This window comes from Meles meles, chromosome 2, assembly GCF_922984935.1.
Source record: "Meles meles chromosome 2, mMelMel3.1 paternal haplotype, whole genome shotgun sequence".
NCBI lineage: Eukaryota > Metazoa > Chordata > Mammalia > Carnivora > Mustelidae > Meles > Meles meles.
In genome coordinates, this window is record NC_060067.1 from 147,971,848 (window position 1) to 147,996,988 (window position 25,141).

The 25,141-nt window shown below is 37.6% G+C and overlaps 1 protein-coding gene across 1 annotated transcript in view; it reads left to right on the forward strand.

Annotated features, from left to right (window-relative positions):
* Positions 1-3,920: 3,920 nt before the first annotated feature.
* Positions 3,921-25,141, forward strand: part of TTC29 (tetratricopeptide repeat domain 29) — a 257,036-nt gene continuing 235,815 nt past the window's right edge. The window contains exons 1-4 of the mRNA XM_045987535.1: positions 3,921-4,056; positions 4,706-4,753; positions 9,990-10,087; positions 12,235-12,318. Coding sequence (XP_045843491.1) covers positions 9,996-10,087; positions 12,235-12,318 — 176 coding nt within the window. The 5' untranslated portion in view covers positions 3,921-4,056; positions 4,706-4,753; positions 9,990-9,995. The remainder of the gene's footprint in view (positions 4,057-4,705; positions 4,754-9,989; positions 10,088-12,234; positions 12,319-25,141) is intronic.

The following is a 25,141-nucleotide window of genomic DNA, read 5'->3' on the forward strand; positions in this document are numbered from 1 at the left end:
GGAGCAGGGTGCAGGAGGGAATACTTTAAACCATAACTCTTTCTTAAAGACTTTGAATGAACATTCAACAGATAGTTTACTCTCCAGTGCACAGGTTGGTACCGCAGGCCTGGCTTCTTCTGGCATAGAGGGCACAGCTGGATAGCTGGCTCCCTATTCTGTCACCCTAAAAGAAACTCCAGGAAACAGGACTTGCCCATCTTTTCCAGAGCTTTGGAAATTCTTACCCAAGGAGGAAACTTGGAGAACAGTTCCATTTAGATAACAATAGAGGAAACTCAGGCAAGAGATCCAGTCTTTCTTTCTTACATATGAACTGACGTCTTTAGGATTGATGCTGATGGTCCCTTAATATCCACCCTTTCTTATTTTCCATAGTTGTAGGATCTTGACTTTAAGCAAATCATAAAGCTACTCAAAGTAAAGATCATATTTTCAATTGCCCTCTAAGCTAAATGTGGTATTGTGATAAAGTTCTTGCCAGTGGTATGTGTAGCAAGAAGGGATATGTTCATCTTTTTGGAGAGAGCATGCCATCATTCCCCTATGCATCCTTCCTTCAGATTAAATACAGATATAAGCTTGGAAAGGGCCATTGTGGACAATGAGTGACTTTAGGAATGGTAACCATATATAGTAGAACGGCAAGACGAAAAGAACTGAGAATCAGTGGAGTGCCATTCCAATTCTGTAATTTTTTTCTGTCCCTGGCAGCTAATTATATAATGCTAACTAATAGAACAATAAAGAACATAAAGCTACATAAAAGAGAAACAAACATTAATAGAAAAAATAATTTTCTAGAGAAAAAAATAATTTAGAGAAAACCGGACAAAACTAATTCGTATATTTAGAAATAATTGTACATCCATTAAAAACCCAATACAGCCACAAAAGAACAAATTTCAAAAAGAGCTAGCAAAGGCTAAAAAATATGACTTCTTGCACCCCCAAGAAAATCAATAAAATATGGAAAAAATAATGCCATCTAAAATGTCCAAATTTTAGAACAAAAAAGCAAAGAGAATGAAAGTGGGGAAAAAAGGGATAAAAAAGACAGATTTAGGTCTACATTTACTAAGCAAGAATCATAGAAAAAGAGAAAATAAAATAATTTTTTAAAAATAGAAAAGTATCTAAATTGCAGGAAGAATGTGAATACTCAGCTGATAGTTTCTACTAGAGACCCCCTGAAATTGTGAGGACAGAAAGAATTTTTAAAAATCCAAAAAATGCCTGAGCTGAAGAAAAAAACAGGTCTGGGATAATCATTACAACCATTCACAGAGATCTGGTTCTTCTTTCATAGTAAGATCAAAGTTATCTGTTTCCTTAAATTGAGCATGGCCATGTGACTTGTGACCAATGACATAGGAGAGGAAACAATGGATATAATTTTGGACGAAGCCTTTAAAATCTAATATGAAGCTTACGCTCTTCTTCTCTCTGTCACAAACCACCAGAGCTTTGGGCAAGAGGGTAATAATCCTCTTAGCATGGGTTCTGCTGTTGAAGATAGTATGGAGAAAATCCAAGGCTGACTGGGGATGATTACGAGTTGTAATCAGGAGATAAACTTTATCATTTTAGGCTGGGGTTGTCACTGCAGACACAGATCTTATCACAAGATCTCATCAAAAGAATGAAAATTGGCACTAGACTTCTCATGATTAACACTGGATACTAGGGGAAAAAAATCAATACCTTCTAAACTGAGGAAATGATAGTTTACCTAGAATGTCCAATGCTGCCAAATGACCATGGGCAAAATAAGTACATTGTCAGACATGAAAGAACTCAAAAACTTTACCTCATATAGCCTTTCTTTGGATATTCCTTGGGGATGTGTTCAGTAAAACATGATTCAGCGTAATTTTCATCATGGAAGATTGTGATAACTGGGATGATTGTAGTGATGATTGAGATACCAGAAACACTTTGGGAAAAATTGTGGGGAGAGTAGTTAAGATGTACTGGTTTCCCCTAAAGGATTGTCATTTGCTTCTTTGTGTGCTGAGGTATTCTGAAAACCTTTTCTCCAGAGCAAAGATCAGAAGGGAGCACTCTAGATCTTATTAAGTCAGTATTAGCATTCAAGCTACATCTGTTTCCTCTCCCACCTCACCAACTGTAGTGCGGGTGGGAGAGGAAGCACTGAGAAGTATTACATACAGAAGAAACAGCTCGAGGAGCCTCTAGCCATCCTGTCACTCATTCAGTTAATTCGATAAACATTTTTGATCATACGCTATATACTAATCCCTATACTATTCTAGGGAATTCAGAGAAAAATAAAACAATCTCTGCTTTCAAAAAGCTCACAGTCTTTCAGGAGAGATTAGCTCCTATAAACCAAGACCCATGCAAAGTGATACCCATATCATAAAACTGATCTAAGAGGAAGGAGTAGAGAGGGGGAGACATTAATTCTGTGTGATGAAAGGTGGGGTGTTCTAGAGTCCTGAACGTTTTTGGAAGGCCCTGAGTATATAAAGTTGCAGCTGAAGCTGGCATCCTCCAGTTGTGGGAAATAATCACGTTGCTTTTTCACTGAAGCCAATTTGAGATTTTTCTGTCACTTGCAAACAAAGTTCTCTAACTGAATTCCCTAGCTCTAGGAAATATTATACTAAGCAGAAGGAGAAAGAGAATTAGTCAAAGAACTGCCAATGAAAAAGCAGCAGACAGAAGGAATAAATGCAAAGAGGCAAGAAAAAGCCATCTAGAAAGCCAAACTAGGGAGAGCCTCATGTGAGAATGAAGGTGCATGGAATTCACAAACCCCTAAACAAGCGAGGCAGCAAGGGCTGGAACAGAATTCACAGAGGTCACAGTGGAGCTGTGCTAAAGTGATGTTTGAAAACTGGGAGCTGAATTCATGAGCTAGAACAGGCCTTACTGCCGTGGGGGGTCATGTGGAGCCCAGTTATGGGTCGTCATAGTGGTCGGTTGCATGGATGATGTAACCTTCCTTGGTGGAAATAATTTCATATGTTGGTGCAGCAAATTAGATACTGGAATGAAAAGTGTGGTTGTGGTTATGTTTGTACTCCAAACAGAATCAGTTTGTGGCTAATAGAATGATTTGTGTTAGTAATATTGCTGGGTCGCTTTCTTACAGTATGTGACAGTAGGCACTGAATAAAAGCCTCACTTTCCAGCACATCTGTATTTGGAGAAGTAATAAGCAGCAATCCTCCCTCTCTTGCCCTCTATACATATGATTGAATGGGCAAGAAACCTCACTTCCTTGCAGTTCCATGTGAAAGATGGGATGGAATGATGGGTTGAGATTAATAGGCTGACATTTAGTCAATGTAAATACAAAAACAGTTTCAGGTAAGAATTTTAAAAGTAATAGTAAGACGGGAAGTAATGCGGGAAGATTCTATGAAAGAGATCTTGAGTTTTTAGCTCACCACAACTCAAAATTGGGTTATCTTGCTGGAGACAGAATTGGGAAAAGTATTTATGGAGGGCAGGGAAAAAGATGGGTCTGACTGCAACCGAGGCTGAGGAAGGAGGAAATGAATGACTCTCCTTCGCTGCATAAAGTGGCATCAAGCCCCTGGGGTAACAAAGCCAAGCTGAGCGCTGTTCCATCAGTCCCGTGAACAACAGGGAAATGTAGCCAAATATTAAGAATGAGGCGCCATGAAGAAAATGATTCGGGATGGCAAGCTGGAGACCTTTGGGTCAGTTGAACTAATTTCTGAAAGCGGTCTAACTTCTGAACGCTGCCCGGTGTGTAAAGCCTGCTAGGTCTGGAGGCCGCGCTCAGCCCTCAGGTGGCTCCATCCCGCTAGGCTCCGCCCCCGCGCCCGGGGAATCTGGAGCTGTCCCAATCCTGAGCCCCGGTTTAGCCTAGCCACGCCCCCTGGCCTGCCCCGCCCCCTCAGTAACCCGGACGACGCTCCCGCGTCCCCTCTCTTGGCGCCTGGTCCCCGCACCCCTGCGGGAGGAGAGGGCAGCACCGGCGCCCGGCACTGCCGCGGGTTGGGGACACACTTCGGCGGAACGGAAAACCAGAATTGTTCCACGGGCCGGTTCACCGAGGTTCGTGACCGCAGGGGCGAAGCTCGGGGCAGGACTTTCACAGCTCCCGGGAGAGGCGGGCTGTTCTCCCGGCAGTCCCGTGCCGTCCGTGACCCCCGCAGACCTTCCTCTCTAAGTCCGTGGTCTCTGGCTCTAGCTTCGAGAGCAGAGGCCCTCGCCGTTTATCTCAGGAAGTGAATAGAAGTAGGAGCCGGGATGGGCGCTTTTCCTGCTTCCCAGTTCACGTGACCCTCTGAGGGCGGTGGGAAAATAAACAGGCGGAGGACTAAGTTACTAGTCCTGTCTAGGGTTAGGTAGGCGCAGACAGGGAACTGAGATGCCCTCGGTTTGCGTAAAGATAACTTCATGTCTCATAAGTTGGAGAGATCAGATTGTTACCCCTAAGGTCTCATTTGTATTGGAATACAGCAATACATATACCTAATTCGGATGTACTGGCATTTCACTGAATTAGTGATTAGTTTCTCCTATAGCGATTGCACTTTGGACCTAAAAAAAAAGCACATTTAAACACATAGGAGGTACTTGATATTATTTGTATGAAGGAATCTTATTTCACAGTTTGGGACAGGAAGAGAAGTTATTCTATTAGCTAATTTTTAACTTTTTTCTTCTCTCCTTTGCTACTATTATAGTTCCTGATTTTCAGGCTGAAGTCCATAAGCCTTGGAGAGACCTTCAGCAGTAATCTCTAAAAGTAAGTGAACTGAACCACGCCCTGCTTTCAACACTTTCCCTGCTTTATATTTTGATTTAACCATCAATAAATATCAGTTAGTAGAAAATATATGATTTCTATTTATTTTACTTACCCACCTAATTACCTACCACTGTGTTCTAAAAGCATCTAAAAATTATGATTCAAGGGATAAACGTTTAGTGACTCTTTAAACTTCTTTATGTGATTCTTTTAGTCTTTCAGGACTATAATTATTGATATTTCTTCCGTAGTTTTCTTTAATCTTTCATAGTAAAAGAGCTTATGGTGGTAATGTGAGCAGTTCTACTTATAAGTGATTTCATTGATAGCAAAATAATTTATTTTGAGCTCTCTTGATGACAAATAATAAATATGTCTCCTGTGATTTATTGGCTTTCTCATATTCCACAGTGATTGAATTCTAGAGAGACTAGTCAGCCATGGACATAGTCACTCTCCAAGTAGCCTCTGTCTATGCAGTGCTAGGCCTACCCCTTCCTCTGTGTTTCCTGATGAGGGCATCTCTGAGGATAGCGGCTGGGAGGATTACCCTTTGAAGAATTTTACTTGGAGGGCAGAAATTTAAACTCTCACCATGGGACACATACAGCCTGACCCAGCATTCTTAAACCTTTCATCCTGTATTTCTCCATTCTCATTTGTCTTTGCATGTGGGGGCCAAACCGTGATACAAGAGCCAACCAGCAGATCAAAGAATCCACCAAATCTCTTCTGAATACCAACAGTGAGATGGCTTCAGGCAGCCTTTTGATCTTCGGCTCAGCATTCTTGGTGCCACATGTAGTGCCGCCCACTTGCTGGTACTGGGGGTGCTGCCTCTGGGTCCTCTTCACAGACTGCTTCCCCCTCAGCTCCTGGGGAAAAGCTGGTTTTGGTGCCAGCCAGAGAGGTACCTCCCATTCTCCTGGCTCTGAACCCTTCTTGTGTTCCTTTAGTAGCGCCCATCTTGTGTGTTTTCCTCTGTGGTCTTGAGCCAGGAGAACCCTAATGCAGCGTCATTGTCGAGGATGTGTTCCATTTCTGCTTCAGGCCTATGACAGTCACCCCAAAGCATTAATCCCATTTCCCATGTGGGAGCTCACCTAGGACCTGGGAACACTGCCTGGCTAACACCGGGGAAGTGATACAACTCATATTAACGAAGAGCAAAAGGCTTTCTTTACTTTGTAGGTATAATTGAAGTCTAAAATGACAGGCCCCTAAGCATGCTTGCATTTTTTTCTCACCTATTTCCTCTTGACTGCTTCTGTATGCTAGAATGCACCAACTTCCTACTTTAGGAAAATTCGTGTAAGACTGAACTAGAAAGAGATGGTGATTACTTAAATTTAAAAACAAAATTGTTGTAAGAACCTTTAAATATTTCATGCATTTCAAATATTATGTGCTATAACGTTCAGCTCATATGTTAACTATTGTGTAAAACAAAATACCTTTATGTGGCCACGTAGCAGTTGTGAAATACAAAATCCCTTTTTCCAGTGGGCATAAGCAAGGTAGGATGTGGGGTTTAAAGCAGGGAAGGAGCCTGCTCAACTTCTACCCTACTTCTGAGCTTAAACTTTCCAACATAGATTGGTTGGGGGCTATTTATTCCAACAGTCAGTTAATAACTTTTTCTTCCACTTTATCATTCAGCTCTGACCACCCCCCATTCAGAGTTCGTGCCTTGAGGCCTGCCAGCAGGGCTTGCAATACTTACATTAAACTAAATTTAAGAGTAAAGGTGCTCCTGCTGCTAATGTTCTCAGATCAGAGGAGAACAAAATGAAGGAACTGGCAGCTGAAACTTTAATGGTAGGAAACGACTCAGATATTGAAAAAATATCACAGTTCATATGTGTGACAAGACATGTTCCTCTCCATGTATAACATTTGCATTTGATTTCATTAGATGCTTATGTTGTCTAGCAAAAATTGTCTAACCCAAATAAACGTCAAAAAGGATAAATTTTACATCACATATTGGTAGCCCAACTTTTGGGGGGGGCTTTTATACACCTTGTTGGCTGGATTCAGCTCTAGAGTTTGGTCTTTCTTTCTGTCTATAAGCAGACAAACAGCTGGGTCTTTCTAGTACTTGGAGAGATTACAGGTACTATGTCCTCATTTTAAAGCTCTTTGGTAACTTTCAAGGGTCCTTGTAATTATGTAAAAATCACCCCCCGTGCCACAGTGCCCTCGCAAGCAAAGTGGAGCTCTCAGAACAGTCTTAATTTATAGAGGATGAAATGCCCCATCCGAAGCAAACATAGTCATTGTTTTCTTCCATCTGTTTAAAACCATTTTGAAGTCCTTTTAGGAATAGACAGATGAGGGTTAAGAACTGAGATGGCCCAGCTTTGCTCTGTAACATCAGAGGACTCTGGAACATAAGACTCTTCATAGCTTCTCTGAAGTAGGCTCATGGGAGGTGGGTTTGGGAGAGCCTTTGCTATCCTTTCAAGCCTGTACTTGAGATCTATCTTTATCTTGAACATAACTTCTTACCACATGTTCTGCATACAGTTGTCATTTAATAAGTTGTGGTTTCCAGGTAACTCAACTAGTTAATATGACATCTGATTAGAAAAACAGAGTTTTTTTAAATTACAAAAGAAGTCACTATATTATGAAGTTACCACATAGGAGAGGATTAACATTTGCTGTTCACATGGTGTGTGTAAGCTATAACTATATTAAAATAAGTGGATGTTGTTTCATGGATCATATCATGCCCTGATAATCTGGGTAATACTAGGATTCCATAGTGTGTAAACCATGACACTGATCCTCATTAAAATTTTCTCTTTAATTATGCAAAAAAATTATTTTCATAATAATCTTCTATTTGTAAACACAAGACTGCCTGTTTCTACACTGGCTTTCAAAAGGTTTTCCCTTGAGTCTTACTGTTCTTCTATCCTGCTTCCTCATGGCTTGGTAGAGGAACATGGTACCTTGGCTGTGCACAGCTGGCTCTACCTTAGGTCTAACGACATCTGCCCACCTTGATCTCTACCTAAGCAACTGTCTTCTCTCGCTCACATTTCATAACAGCCTCCCAGCTGGCCTCCCTGTTATCTGCCCCTCTTCCCCTACAGTCTAAGCTCAAAAGAGAAACCAGAGCGAACCTTTCTAGGCACAACCATGCTCAAAATCCTCTAGTGGATTCTTAACTTCATCAGAGTAAAAGTCAGTTTTTATAGTTATCTTCAAAACCCTCACCATCGGAACACTCCCAAATTTCTCTTTAACTTCTTTGACTTTATCTCATCCTTCTCTTATTTATGCCTTTGCTACTGGTGAGCATTTGGGTAGTTTCTAGTTCCCTGCTTAATTTTTTGCCGTAGATCTTGTCATCATCTGACATTGTATATATTTTGCATATTTGTGTGTTATTTGTCTTTCTCTCACATCTACCCCTATAATGTAAATTTTCTGAGATCAGAGATTTTCATCTTTTTGGTCGCTGCTATATCTTCAGCACCTAGACCAGGACCTGGAACCAAGTAGTAGCTCAATAAATATCTATTAAATATATTCAAGACCCAGGTTAATAGTGCTTTACCCTGAGTTACACAGGTAGTAATTATTGGAAGTAAGTGATTTAAAACCTAAAACAAACCTTTCACTTGCTTGGTGAGGCTAAGGATAGAGGTCAAAATTGGTGGACATGGTGGAGGAATCAAGAGGCTCTGGCCTTGTGGATGTCTCTCTAACCGTAGAAGTGTGCATTCTTTTGCATCTGAAAGCCCTTGCAGCATGTGATAGTTTTTCCATTCTAAGTCCACAGATGTGTCCACACCTCTTCCTATTTAAGGTAAATTTTAGATAGTTTTTTAAAAAAGATTTTATTTATTTATTAGAGAGAGAGAGAGAGAGAAGGAACAGAGAGGAGGGGCAGAGGCAGAGAGAGAAGCAGACTTCTCGCAGAGTAGGGAGCCCGATGTGAGGCTTGATCCCAGGACCTTGGGACCATGACCCAGGCCAAAGGCAGATGCTTAACTGCCTGAGCCACCCAGGCACCCCTAGATAATCTGATTTTATAGACCCACCTTTATTATTGCTCAGTTACCTTCCTCACTGTGACACATTGCATTTCCTCAAGATGGCCACAACAATATCTCTCATCCCACATTCTCTTCATACCATGTGGAGTTCATGCTCTCCCCCTGATGGGTGAATCGATGTTCATTAGCCTTGACTATGAACAGATCTTTTATCACAGTAGAAAGGACGCTATGTGACTTCCAAGGCCGGACTCTGCAAGTGGCTATAGTTTCTGCCTGGATTTTCTTTGGCATCCTTGCCTTTGGAATACTGAGCTGCCACTTGAAAAATCTGAGACTGCTATGCTGTGAGGAAGCCCAAGCCCTACAGGCAGCTATGTGTGATGTTCTAGCAAACAGCCCAGTTAAGGTCCCAGCTAATAGTATTGACTATCAGGTGTATGAAATAAGACACTTACAGATGATTCCTGACCCCCACCTCAACACCACTGATTTATCCCCAAGCTTCTGAGTTTTCCCAGAAGAGGCTCAGCATCATGGTGTAGAGAAAAGCCATCCCGTTGCACCCTGACCTAAATTCCTGACTCACAAAAAGTGTGAAAGGTAATGAAATGATTGTTGTTTTAAGCAATTTTTCCTGGCCCTCTGTATTCTGAAGTGATTTGTTACACTATGGTAGCTGTGTGTCTCTTGGGGCAGCTGTCTGCTTGTTGAAAATCAGTCTTAGCACCCATCACTTCTAAGGAAAAGTCTTTATTTGTGAGTAAGAAAGTTTTTAGAAAACAGCAAAGTATGAGCAATTTTCAATTATTGATTGTAACAGGAAAGCAAAGCATGAGCATTTGAAATCCAGAGCTGTCCTAAAAATCTTCACTCTTTAATTGCAACCATGTCCCTTAACAAAACTCATACCAAAGCTCCTGATCATCTGAATATTCAATGCATTTATCAGATTTTTCTCCTTATCCACTTGGTGGTAGAGATGCAGACAAGTAATAAATTGGCCAAAAGGCAGATGGCAGAAGAAAATAATGAGAAACAACCTGCAGAATCCACTCACTGAGTATCATTCCTGAATAATAGAGCTATAGCTCTACACACAGAGGCATTCTCAGCTCAGATGACAGACTGCGGATCTCTAATAATGTCTTAAAGGATTCTTTGAAAGATTCACTCTTTAAAATACTGTTTCTATTTTTTTTTTTTTTTTTTTTTTGTAGTCCAAAATGACCACCCTGCCCCCGTTGCCCATGACACGCCCAAAGCTTACATCTTTAGCCAGGCAGAAGCTGCCATGTTCCCCCAGAACAATTCCAAGGTATGTAACCCTGGTTTTCATCTCTTTTTCTATAGAACGAATTTCTTGCGGTAAGAAATGTCAATAGCACATCTCAGAAAACAAAATTGCTCAAAGATAAGAGTATATTGTTATATTCAGAATATTCAAATTTGCTATTTCAAAAGGATCAATGAAGCTCATTCAAATACTAAGAATTTATTTAGTAAGCTAGTACTCATTTGACTGTTTTATTACCTATTCTAATTATATCATGGTCCTAGGAAACTTTGGAGATATATTTCCTTTTAAAAACATTAGCGGAGAATTGAAAGCAGAGACTTTAGGACTGAAAGGTGTACAGCTTCCAATCTGCAAGGTCCTGGGTGCCAATTTCTGTTATGGAGGGAGGAAGACACAGTATCACTACTAGGGTAAGTTGGCAGGCCAGATTTAGGTGCTGAAATGATCCTGGGCTAAAAATGCTTCATCACACTGCTGCTACACTAACCAGCTGCTGAGTTCCTAGAGTTGCTGCCTGGAAAGTATAGAAGAGAACAATGTGTTTTGTCACAAGTATTAAAGAGGATAGTATTATTTAGAAGTTGCCATTTATGGTTTTATTGAGTCATATTATTTATTGATATAAATGATTTGCACATGTAGATTTGATTATTTTCTTTATATGCCAAATTTTCCCTTCCGACAAGGCAAATGATCAAAGTATTATGAAACTACTTTGTTTTGAGAAGGAGCATACTTTATTCTTAGTATTTCTGGGAAAGACCAACGTCCCCAGACCAAAATAAATGCATGCAGTTAAAACAGCATGGAAGTTCCCTTATAACAGCAAATCAAAGTTTCTTCCCAAAAAGTTTGAAAAACAAATTTTTTGATACATGCATAATTCAGGATATACATATATTCTTATTTTCAGTTTTACTTTTGAATAATGGGGAGTATTTACAAAATCTGAAAAAGCTTGTTCTTCCTGCCTTTTATAATGCTTGAGATTCCATTTTCTTTTGAAAACCAGCAAAAATGGAGCCCAATCTCACATCTCTAAAATAAGATGGATTTTAAAGAACACTATTTCTTGTATTCATTTTATGGAAGAAAAACACTTTTTTCATAACCATTTAAGGCAAAGTTTTGTATCAGGATTTTCCAGTGGCACCTGGGTGGCTCAGTTGGTTAAGTGTCTGTCTTTGGCTGGGAGCCCGCTTCTCCCTCCCGCTGCCGCTCCCCCTGCTTTTGCTCTCTCTGTCTCTCTGTCAAATAAATAAATAAATCTTAAAAAAAAAAAAAAAAGATTTTCCATTACCTTCTGAGTAAAAAAACCCAGATGCTTGTTTAGTCCCATATTCTCATTGTTTTGAGATGTTAGTAATATGCTTGTTTTTAAAGGTGTAATGGAGGTTGGAGAAAAAATACACTACCAGTGTAACAGATTTCTCATTAAAGTCTTCTTAAAGTCGCTTTTTTAATACTAATTTGAATTTTATGTGTGACTAAAAACCCTCTCAAACATCATTTCAGAGCAAAATTTGGTAATGTTTGGAACAGATAAATATTGTATGTTTGTATCAAGCAGGTGTTCTTAGTTCAAAATCCTGGGCCAAACAGAATATAACTTCTGTATTGCAAAATTATAATGTGAAGCAACATGAGCAAAATGGAAGAGCTTATAAGTTTTGAGGAGAAAACTCCATTTTTCTTAAGAATTCATTGATTGTGGGGCGCCTGGGTGGCTCAGTGGATTAAGCCGCTGCCTTCGGCTCAGGTCATGGTCTCAGGGTCCTGGGATCGAGCCCCGCATCAGGCTCTCTGCTCCGCAGGGACCCTGCTTCCTCCTCTCTCTCTCTGCCTGCCTCTCTGCCTACTTGTGATCTCTCTGTGTCAAATAAATAAATAAAATCTTTAAAAAAAAATGAATTCATTGATTGTTTTAATGTGTTGCTGATTTGTTTGCATACTGAGTTTAAGATTCTTCCCTAACTCTTAACTTTCAAGAAAATGAAAATTTGGAAACTATTAATCAATAATCTATCTCTATAGCTACTATAGAACATTTATTATATATGGTATTATACCTTAAATATTTCTGTTCTCCTGGTAGCATTTTATATGTTTGGGAGCTTTTCAGCTTGATAAAGCAATGCTTTATTATTTCTTTCCATTTCATTTAGGTCTCGGTTGATCAAAGAAAAAGATGACATAGATCATTACCTGGAGGAGAATTTCAAAGGATTGTCAAAAGAGGAGGTTGCTGCGTAAGTATAACCTCTTAAAAGTACTTTAATATAAAGTTTGTTTCTTTGGTCTTGATTCTTTATTGCACTTTCAGTTTTCCCGTGCAGTACACTTTTTCACTGGGACATGGCATTTAAAAATTAAAGCTCATATTAAATAGTGATAAGCCATGTCTATTGATCTTACACATATCAAAGTCTTTAATTTTATGGCCTTCAAAATTCTCATATTTACCAAGATAATATACTATCACATTTGCAATATTTTAGTTAAGTCTATGCCATTAATTGCTTATTAACTTCCATTTTAAGGTGTATTGCCTCCATGGGGGAGAAAAAAGCTTTTAGAGAAAGATCATATCTTTTTTTCCTACTAATTTAAAACAAAAATTCTGTACTAATGTATGTTCCTCCCCCCACCAAAACTCACAAAAAGAATGAATGCATCATAGTTTATCAGTTGCTTTTTAAATAATTCTAAATTATCTGGATTTATTTTATCAATGAACATTATAAACTTTGCCATTTTATCACCAGTTAGAAACTTATGGTTTAAGTAAAAACTATAAAAACCTTTGTAGGTTAGTGAGAAATGAGTAAAAACCTAAAATAATAGCTGAACAGATTTAATATTTCTTGCTTATAGACTTTGTGACTATGTTATCATCAGATTTTTAGATGTAGGCAGGCATTGAAAAAATGGAAGTATTATAAATATACGTGCATCTTATGAAATTAATTAAATGATTCAATTAGAATATTTTATGCAGCAAATGTTTTTAAAACATCCTCCCAATTCTTATGGTCTAGTGCTATGGGAGTCTACTGGAAGAGTTTTCTTAATGAAATTTTGGTATAGTTTTTCATAGAGTCTAAAATTCCAAGTTACTTGATATGTTTCATATTATTAGATATTATCTGTGTCAATCTGCATATAGTGTGGAAAAATGGAATAGTTCATTCTGTCAGTAGCTACTTTATTTTTAAAAGTGACAAAATTTTACAATACCTTTAATCACTGTTGACTGCCATGTATAGTATCTGGGACCTTTGGTTAAATGCTCTGATTGTTATTTTTTTTTTTAAACCCTCGGGACTATTTTTTTTTAAGATTTTATTTATTTATTTGACAGACAGAGATCACAAGTAGGCAGAGAGGCAGGCAGAGACAGAGAGAGGGGGAAATAGGCTTCCTGCTGAGCAGAGAGCCTGATGTGGGGCTCAATCCCAGGATCCTGGGATCATGACCTGAGCTGAAGGCAGAGGCTTTAACCCACTGAGCCACCCAGGCACCCCTGATTGTTAATTTATTAACTTTCCATGGTAACCTGTTGGATAAAATTAAAGGTTAATATTGTCTGATACGAATTACTTAAAAGAAAAATACATATAGGTGATATTTTCATTCTAACTTAAATATAATGATATCCAAATATCTGTAATTGACTTAATAATTAGATATTAAATTTGAAATTAAACTTATACTTCACATATTTTAACAAGCTAGAAATCCATATATAGCACTTAAAATCTGTTAAACTTTCTGTCTGCATTGAAGAAAACTTTAAAGCAGTGCAGAATAGGATTTGCTGATGACTATTCTCTTAATATTTTTTTCGTTAAAGGTATTACCAAATTGATTTCAAATCCATAATATGCTACAGAAAACAAGTAACACTGGGTAATTCTCCAGCCTTACAATTTCATTCTCCTTACAGTTTCCTGCAGCTGAATACGTTTTTAGACCAAAGCTAGGATAGTGGATGCAAACCTTAGTAGGAAGATAGCTGGTACTTAGCTCACTCTTCTGCTTTTGACTGATATATATTCTAGACTTTGCCACAGACAAACTAATTGAATAGCATGTAAAGGAGAAAACTGATGAATTATTTCAGCATTCTCAGCAATACTCAGCAGGTACCATGAGGAATTATGCATATTCTGTTAACCAAGGAATTGCTATGTAAAACTTTTTATTAGTCAGTCAACTCTGAAAAGATAAATTGGTCAGCAAGCATTTAAGTGCCTACTTTATATCTAATACCAGGTTTTTTGCAGTGGGAGAGACAGTGATATCTTATCGTACAATATTTAGCCCCATCCTTGTCTCAATTTGAGATAATAAGATTTATGAACAGGAAAAGAAAATGGAATGCATGAGTGCTGATTGTATTGTGAAGTGCAGCCTCAAGGTATAGAGGAAATCAGAGAAAACTAAGGTGATCGGATGAAACCTGCCACGGAAGATAGATTTTGAGTTTGGCTTTCTGTTTGGTGGCATTATAAAGTTACCAAACTAGTACTTCACAGAACCTCAGTATACAAGTGGGAGAAGTTGGTGAATCAAATTTTCAACAAGAAAAGCAATATCTAAGATATACCTTTAAGTCTGTATATACTGCTTTGTTCTTCTTTTCGATGGTAATATATATTACGTATATATAAAGATGGTAAGATGGTTGTATATATGTTCATTGTATAATTGATAGCCACTAGTTTTGATATCCCATAATATGTATGTGCACTCATCATCTAACCCAAAATACACCAGTTGACTTATATGTAAACTCACACTCTGTGACTTTCCTTCTATCAAAATTGGTGGAGTTCCTGTTCTCATCTCAGGATGATGCCTCTGCTTGTTCTCTGGATACCATGCCCTCTTACTTGTTCCGAGACTTTCTCCACATTTAAACATGTTTTTCTTCTACATCATCATTTCCCCTTCAACTGGATCAATCTCACTAGCATTCATACCTCCTTTATATCCCTTGACTTCTTATCTGTAGCTCCCTACCCCACCCCCACGCAGGTTCTCTCCCATTTTCCTCTACCCTTCATAGCAACCAGAAGCACTGTCTCAGTATTTGCACACATTCTTGCATCAATTGACTCTGGATAGGTGTCTGGTCCCAGAAGTCACAGAAATCTCCCAGTTTAGAGTGACTAACACCTCCATTTTTACCACACATAATGATCACGTTTCTGTCCTCATCTTGCTTGATGTCTTCACAACATTTGATAGAGTTGAGCGCTCTCTCATTGGTCACTCTGTACCTGTGGCTTCCAGGGTGCCATGTTCTATAGTTTTCCTCCAGACTCTGTGCCTCCTTAGGCTGGCTTTCTCTTTGCAAACCCTCAGTGGTGGGTTGTCCTAGGGCTGAGTCCTAGGCCCTCTATTCCAGTGGCATTCCCCCTGGATCCAGTCTTAAGTACAGCAGTACCCTATGACTATCACATTTATAAATCCAGCCCTGAGTTCTCCACTGAGCTCCAAATTTTTATATCCAACTACCTCCTTTACATACCTACTTGGGTACTTAAGACACATTCTAAAATTAATCTGGCCACAAACTGGACTCTTGATTTACCCCTACTTTCCCTCACCTCCCCGACCAAATAATCCCCCACAGTCTTTCCTCAGTTCAGTAAGTGGCACTAAGGCAGCCTTGAGTTGCACCCTGACTTCAGCACGCTCCCTCATCTAATCCATCTCTATGTTCTATCAGATATAACTCCTAAATATATCCTGTCTTCATCTGCTTCTCTTCATTGCATAGCCACCATCATCCCTTGCCAAGATCAATAGAATAGTCTCACAGCTGCTCTTCTCATATCCCCTCTAACTCTGCCGAAATTCAGCCTCCAGAGTTATCTTTTGAAAAAAATCAGATCCTGACACTCACCTGCTTAAAACCCTCTGAGAGCTTTCCAAGTTCTAAGGTTTATCACGGTTTGGACTTTACTGTGCATGATTTGGATTTCCCTGACCTCTCTGACTTTATCTCCCATTTTCTCCACTACTCCTCCTTTCATTGTGGCCTTATTGCTGACACTTTCTTGTCCTACAGTGTCAGTCATCTTGAATGTGACCTCTTTAGTCTGCCATTCCCTGACCTCATAATCCAGTAGCCCTCATCCCACCTCTGTTTACTCTCAGTCAAATCATTTGGCTCTATTTCTGCTGTAACTTGGTCTCCCTCTTGCACTGGAAGCCTGCATGTCAACTGTCTTCTTGCCCAGCAGAATGGATCTGCACAGGAATAGAGCCATGTCTCTGTGTACCCTGGCACATGGTTGGAGCTAATACCTGCAAGTTAAATGAATGAATGAGGGGAAAAAAAGGTCAGACTGACACCATGAAATAGGTTTCCTGTTGTGACTATTCTTTGGTTACAATATTTTCATCTGGTTTGAATATTGAATCATAGCAGCTTAATTCCTCAAAGAAGTGTTTTATGTATACAAGTAGAGGTATAAAATTTAAACAAGTAATTGAGCACAACAAGCTAGAGTAGTCAAACCCATTGATGGGGGATCATTTTACTTTGGGATGGGTTAAGTAGTTCCTAAGCAAAGGGTTTCTGGGTTTTTCATTATCTACATTTACAGAAGAATTTCAGTATGCTTCATTCCTTTTTAAGCGACTGGTTATTTGTGTGCCTACTAGGTACATTTCCCCCCCACATTTTGTACTCACGTACAATATAATTGACATTGACAATTTGACTTTCTTAGATAGATCTTCAAATAGTTCATCGATAGTATTTGACTGACTTTTAACAACTGAAATATCCTGTTGTGGTTTTGTACTTTGTTTTTTATTCTGTCTTATATTGTCAGAGTAACGTATTTTTTTTTTAAGGGATTGAAAGTGTCACTTATTATCATATTGTAATTGCTTTGAGTAGCTAAGTAATGAAAGTATCATTTGTAGATTCAAAGAAAAATTTCTGGGGGGCAGTTTTTGCAGCTTCAGCTGTGTATATGAGGATACAAATAAACAAAATCATCAAGGGACCAAAAATGCTAATCTGCTCAGTATTACTTTCTGCTGCAGATATCACGTTCTATTATGTGGAAGAATGGGTTTAGTTCAAAACTGTGCATCTCTCAGATACTGCTTTCTTGCAGAGCACCTTTCAGCATCATCAGCTGAAGTGTGCTAAGCATCACTTTGTCAGCACAGTGGCAGTTAGAACTGTCAGTTACCATATTCAACGAGTTTGAGTAATAAAGAAACAAAGAGTCATTCATTTTCATAGCTTTTAAAGCCTTTCTCCTCTTCCTCATTTTGAACTGATTTGTACTTAGGCAGTTAACGAAGCGTTTTGCCAATGTTAAGTTTTCATCTTGAGTTTATTTCAAAATTGTCTTCTAAACGTGCTTTTACGAACCACAGATATTCTTGTTACAGGCAAATTTAGCACCTGGATCTGTACAGTGGCCAGGTAATCAGAGTATATGTAAGGCGGTGAAGACGTTTATTCGGGTTATATTTCACCCAACCCTATGGGAATTTAGGTTCCTTCCAGTGTGCTGTTCCTCTGCTTCATCAGTCTTGTTTACTTCTAAATAATTTTGTGAAATCGTTTTGTTTTCTCTCCAAGACATTTTGCTCTCTTCTAAAGTAATAAGTGAAATTCTGTATGTAGTTTTGCAAATTAACTTTCTGAAATGGACAGTTGCCGAATAAATGGTTGGGTGACTAATAGGAACAGGTAAGGAAGAGAGGGAAAGGAAGCAGCCCCTCTTTCCTTCTGGGTAGCAGACTGTTTCAAGGTCTTCCTGACTTGAGAAAGAGAGACGGGATTTTGATGTTCTGAAATGGAGGAGTGATTATTCCTTACCCTCTCATGAATATAAAAAATTAAGCAATAGCAGAGACTAGTAATAGGAAAAGAGGAGGGGTACCTTTCTTTTTTTATTTACTTTTACTTATTTGCTTACTTTTTAAAATTCTAGTATTATCTTCTGCAGCAAATCTCTAGGATATGAAACTAGGAAAGAAATGTTCTGACCATAACTTTAAAAAAAAAAAAGAATATTGATATGAATAAAGTTTAAATCTTGGAATTCAGTAAATGTAGTTTGAAGGAACTTTAAAAAAGAATTCTTCCCTAGGTGCAAAAAAGATCACAGGCTTTCATCAAAACTAAGTCTAAGTAAATAAAAAAGGAGGAAATATTTCAAATGTCAACAGAACACAGAAATGCCAATTTCTTAGTAACTTATGTCTTTATGTCCTTTAAAAGTTTGCTTTAAAATATTTTCATATATGGTGTTTAAACTTAGCAGCTCTATTAGATTAAAAATTTCTTTGTAAGGTAAAAGCATAGGAATCATGACATTACAGCCCTGGCTGTTATGGGAGCCCATTTCTTCCTCAATTGGAAATTTGATTCTGGTGCTTAATACCTGTGTAATCTTAAGCAGGTTACCTGATTTCTCTAATTTCTGATTTCCCTACCTATTTTGAGAACAGAGTAATAACGGGAAATTCTTATAAAAGTTAAATGAGATTCTCTACATGAAGCACATATACACAACCCTCACTTCAGCTATTTAACTGTCATTGATTTTTTTTTGCTTTTAAAGCATTTATTAATTAATATAAATAACCTAAATACTTCACATTAACTTTATATGTTGATTTAAGTATTAATATTAATTTATCACTTTTCTATAAATATGTACAGTCACATATTTTGCTTTTTACTAGGTATCATGTTCATCATGTTCAGAGTTTTTCATAAGAGATACATTGCAAACTTAGTAATGCTAACTAATGAAGAGAAATTTTTTTTTAAATCTCAACTTATAATGACTTTTTCATAAACTAACTTACGCTGTACCATGCAACACAATTTGTACAGCCTGCTAAGCTATTCCAAACACTTAAAACATTTCTACAAGTTGCTTAAACTTACCATTATTATGATAAGATTGCTTTACATGTAAGGAATATAGCCAAAGAACATGGCTTTTCTCATAAGAGCTTATAGACCTAGAAGTACACTATGGCCCTCCTCTATTTGGAAATCATCTGGGAAATTGCTCTTTCATGAACAAAGAACAGAGTGATAAAAGGAGATAAACACCCAGGCAGAATAGGAGTTGAATCAGTCAAAACAGTGGGAGGACCCACCCAGGGGGTCTCCCATTTTAATTTTTTTTTTTTAAATTTTAAATTAAAAAATTAATTAAAATTAAAATTTTAATTTAATTTTTAAGTGTACAGTTCATGGCATTAAATATATTCATACTCACCACCATATATCCCCAGAATTCTTTTTGTCTTGAGAAACTGAAACTCTGTAGCCAATAAACAGTACCTCACCCCTCAGCTCCTTGGAACCACTGTGATACTTTCTGTCTTTGTTATTTTGACTCCTCATATAAATACTTTATATAATTAAAATCATTCCATAGTTATCTTTCTGTGACTGGCTTATTTCACTTTGCACAATATCCTCAAGGTCCATCCATGTTGTAGCATACATAAGAATTTTCTTCCTTTTTAAGGCTGAATAATATTTCATTGTATGTATAGACTGTATTTCGCTTATCCATTCATTCATTAATGAACACTTGGATTATGCCCATGTTTTAGCTACATAATGCTGCTATGAACATAGGTGTACAAATAACTCTTCAAGACTCTGTTTCCAATTCTTTTGATTAAAAACCCAAAAGTGGGGGCGCCTGGGTGGCTCAGTGGATTAAGCCGCTGCCTTCAGCTCAGGTCATGATCTCAGGGTCCTGGGATCGAGTCCCACATCGGGCTCTCTGCTCAGCGGGGAGCCTGCTTCCCTCTCTCTCTCTGCCTACTTGTGATCTCTCTCTGTCAAAAAAAAAAAAAAAAAAAAAAAAAACCCAAAAGTGTAGTTTCTAAATAATTTATAATTTTATTTTAAATTTTTTTAGGAACCATCATTCTGCCACAAGAGTGGCTATAACCATTTTATAGTCCCACTGACAATATACAGGGGTTCCAATTTTGTCACATCTTCACCAACATTGTTTTTTTTCTGCTTTTATGATAGTGGTCATTATACTGAGTATGAGGTGGTATCTCATTGTGGTTTTGATTTCCATTTCCCTAATGATTAGTGATGTTGAGCATCTTTTCGTGTGCTTATTGGTCATTTGGATATCCTCTTTGGAGAAATGTCTGTTCGAGTCTTTTGACCATTTTTGAATTGAGTTGTGTTTTGCTATTAACTTTTGTGAGTTGTCCGTGTATTGTGGGTGTTAATCCCTTATCAGATATATGCCTTGCAATTATTTTCTTCTATTCCTTAGGTTGCCTTTCACTCTGTTTATGGTATCTCTTGATAATGAATGTTTTTAATTTTCATGAAGTCCAGTTCATCTGTTTTGTCTTTTATTGTCTGTACCTTTGGTGTCATATCCAAGAAATCATTGCCAAAACCCATGTTGTAAGGCTTTTGTCCTAAGTTTTCTTCTGTTTTATAGATTTAGCTCTTATTTTTAGTTTTCTGATCCATTTTAACTTATGTATACATTGTTAAGTAAGGGTTTAATTTAATATCTTTTGGATATCTTGTCTTCTGGCCGTCAGTTGTGAAAAGACTGTCTTTTCCCCATTGAATAGTCTTGACATCCTTATCAAAAATCATTTGGCCATACATGAGAAGATTGATTTCTGACTCTATATTTCATTGGTTTATAAGTCTGTCTTTCCATTTAGATATGTCTTCTTTAGCTTTTTCCAACAATATTTTATGGTTTTCATTATATAAGTCTTCATCTCCTTACTTAACTCCTAAGAATTTTATTTTATATATTGTTGCTATTGTAAGTTGTTTTTAAAATTTCCTTTTCAGATTATTTATTGTTAGTGTATAGATATCTACTGAATTTTTTGTATTGAACTTGTATCCTGCTAATTTGCTAAATTTATTAGTTCTGATGGCTTTTTTTGTGCAATCTTTAGGGTTTTGTAGATAGGGTTTCTACAACACTGGAAAACAAATCATTTTACTTCTTTCTTTCCAATTTGAATGCCTTTTACTTCTTTTTCTTGTCTAATTGCTCTGGCTAGGACTTCCATTACTATATTGAATAGATATGATGAAATTGGATATCTTTGCCTTATTCCTAATATAAGAGAGAAGCTTTCAGTCTTTCATGATTATTATGTTTGCTGTGGGTTTTCATATATGGCTTTATTATGTTGAGGTAGTTACCTTCTATTTTTATTTGTTAGGTGTTTCTATCATGACAGTACTGAACTTGGTCAAATACTCTTTCTGTATCATCTGGTCTTTCTTAGGGACAGTTTCAGTTGGCTTATTTTTTTGTGTCCTTCAATGGGATACTTTCCTGTTTGTATACCTTGTGATTTTGTTGTTATTGTTGTTGTTGTTAAAAACTCTGGTAGTCAGTTTCTTCACCTTTTACAGCATTTGCTGCTATTTTGTTTTTGTTTGATTCTGGTTTGTTTTGTTTTATTGTTGTAGTCTTTCTTCATGACAAGGATAGCCTGAAGTGTACTTTTAAGGTTGTCCTAGGTCTTTCGGAGCCTGCACTCTTCCTTAGGCATGTGTGGTGACTAATTCCCCCCATGTACATTTACTTTCAAATGTCCTAGCTTTTAACATCTGGCTTTTGAAGGGTAAAAAAAAAAAAAAAAAAAAAAAGAAAAAATGAAGGGGAAAAGAATGGTGCCAGAATAGCACCAGCTTTTTGAATCTCCTGAAAGTTGCTTCAGCCTGCAAGGTAGGAGCTTATAAAAATAGAGGTATATGTGCAATAACAGCTGCCCTATTCTGTATCTGCCTCTCCATGATCAGAAGGAACAATCAATGATCAGAGCACAGAACCCCAAGACAGGGTCCTTATTGCCTATCCTGGTTCCTGGAAGCATGTTTGTATGCTGGACCTGGAACTACTGCATGGATGCCTGTCATGGGTCTGGGTGGATGAGTAGCTGCCACTGAGCTAAGAGTTGAAACTGACCAGATTAGTCACAATTTACTGCCCAAGCCTTCCCATGAAGTTGCAAAGCTTCATTAGAGTCTAACACTCCAAAATAATTACATCAGATTGCAGTTACTGTCTAGGTTGGAAGACAGATTGATGGAGCTTCTTACACCACCATTTTTCAAGAATTCTTTTCATTATCATTCTCTTTTGAAATAAAAAATTTTAAATGTCTAGTTATAAGAAATAAAAAGAATGTATAAATGTATAGAGGATAATTTTCTTTAATCATTTTAAAATTATTTGGAAACTGTTAAAATTTTGTTTGGAATGGTTCTTTGAGAACATTTTGTATATTTATGTATTTACTTATTAAAGATTTTTATTTATTTATTTTTCAGAAAGAGAGAGAGCGATCACAAGCAGGGGGTGGCGAGCAGAGGGAGAGGGAGAAGCAAGTTCCCTGCAAAGCAAGGAACCTGATTCAAGGCTCAATCCCAGAATTCTAAGATTATGACTTGAGCCTTTGGCAGACGCTTAACAGAATGAGCCACCCAGGTGCCCCTCTCTAAGATCATTTTAAATAATCTGTACTTTCTTTGATCTTAGAAGGTTCTATATATATACACATATATATGTAGTTATATATAGTGTGTATGTTTATAAATATATATAGTATTGTGTATTTGTGTGTATATGTACGTGTATACATATATATATGTAAATTGTGATTTCACTTAATCTCGGTTTTCTACATATGACAATATAAACATCTTTTATATATTTTAAGTACTTCTCTTCAAGTTAATGTGTAATCGTATTAAACAAAATCAAATATTGTGAGAAAACCTAGATAGAGAAGAATGTCATCTTCTTCGCCATAATCCACACACCCTGGGTAAAACTTGATAGTCTCCTTCCACTAAAAATAATATCAAGGCTATCCCACTAATTAAGATATCAGATTTAGGTTAACCAACATCAGTATATGTATGCAAACTTTGGCATAAAGAAGAAAAGCTCTAGAAAAATGGTATTTTACTATCAAGAGGGATGTGTGGAGCCATCTTTAGGACAAGTCAGTTGACTTAGAAATGTCTATAAAATTGGATTGTCTGATTTCATAAGCTTGGCTATATTGTTTTCTGTGAAAAACTCTCAGTTTTCTAATTTTTCATGGATTGAAACTGTGAAGAGGAGGCTAACACACTGAAATGACATCTGATAAGGGGAAGTCAAAAGAATTAGCGACTAATAAAAATTCTCTGGGGATATGCCTTGGAAAGGCAAGTAATGACCAGGCCTTTCAGGTACTCTTTTCAGTGTGTTTACATTGTGCTGGAATTAAGTAATTGAAATTTAATAACAAAGTATTGTTTTGTTCACCTTACTCTCTTTTATATAAGGAATATATTTTTTAGGAAAACAATATGTTTTGATTTACTAGTTTTGTTTCATCCTGGACTTATTTTTATATATTTAAGGAGTTTGGTTGTTTGGAATTCACTGATATGGATTCCCTCAGTTCTTAATTAAAATTAATTATGCATTAATTCACAAAGTAATGTGTCTTCCAAAACTCTTAGGTAATCGAAGGGAAAGAATCTTTCCAAACTTCTTTTGCCCTTTAATTTTTTTCATTACATTCACATTATTCCTAAGGGGTTAGAAGTTACTTAGAATAATTTTGAAGTGCTTAAATTTTATTCTAGGTATCTTGGGAAAAGATACCTGGAGCATTTTAAGCGGGAACACTGTGATGTAACTTCATTTTAAAAGGATCACTAAGACTGCTCCATGGATATTTGCCTGGGTAACAGCCCAAGTGAGAGATGATGGCAGCTTGCCAGGGTAGATCTAGTAGAAATTATAAGAAATGGTTTGATTTAGGATGTATTTAGATAATAGGGAGATCAGAGCTTACCAACAGAATGAATGTGGGAGTGAGTAAAGGAAGTAACCAAAGAGGATACCTTGTGAACCGACCTGAGCAACTGGGACAATGTCTTGTTCACTGCTAAGTTTCTAGTACCTATGACAGTACCCAGCACATAGTAGGCACTCAATCAGTATTTTTAAACTAAGGCCAACCACACCTCAGTCTGCGCAGTCTCCACCATCCCACTCTGAAATTTATTATTTACCAAAATAATAATAATGACTAACATTTGTTGAGCACTTACCATGTCTCACAAACTTCTCTAAGTGTCTCACATGTATTAATTCATTTAGTCATAGAAAAGTCTTTCTAAGTTCCATTTATAGCTTCGGAAACTGAGCACAAATATATTAGGAAACTCACCCACAGTCACACAGCAAACAAACAGAAGAACAGGAAGTTGAACCTATGCAGTCAGTTTCCAGAACCCATCCTCAAACCATTACACTATTCTGTCTTTGGATTTACTCAGGTCTTCATTAAACCACAGTTTCTCTCATCTCCCCGGTTGAGGTTATTGCCATTCCCTTGGCCTAGAATGCTTTTTCCCCTTTTCATTTTATGGCTAACTCTTACTCATTCTTAAATGGCTTCACTATCTTCCATAAACCTGTGACTATATCTGTAATAAAATGTACTACACCTGTATTACCCACAACTGTTCCCATCGTGGCACCCATAGCATTGCATTGTCACTGCTACTTCGTATCTTCTACTAGACTACAAGCTTCAAAAAGGCTGGAGTCATGACTGCTTTGGTCACATGTGCATCCTTAGTACTCATACAGTGCTTGGCACATGCTTAGGGATCAATGAATGATAATCTTTTACCCTTCATAGCCTTGTGTATGTGCTCTGCCTGGAATGCCTTTCTCCTACCCCCAACCCATGCCTTGTGTACTGGGGAAACTTCTGTTTTCCAGGTAACTGTTTCTTGCTCTGTGAGGCTTCCTTAGAGCCATCCTCAGCAACAGGGTAGAGTTCAGAGCTCCTGCTTAAACTCTCTGAATAGCCATTGACAATCATATATGTGTAGGGTTGTTTTTTTTTTTTTTTCCTTCTTGATTGATGTTTGACAAATTATAGACTGTGACTCCCTCTGGGTATGGTTATGACCCATAACCATTTGGGGATTTGGGGTTTGGGGATCATGACTAGCTTTTTATTTTTTAAGAT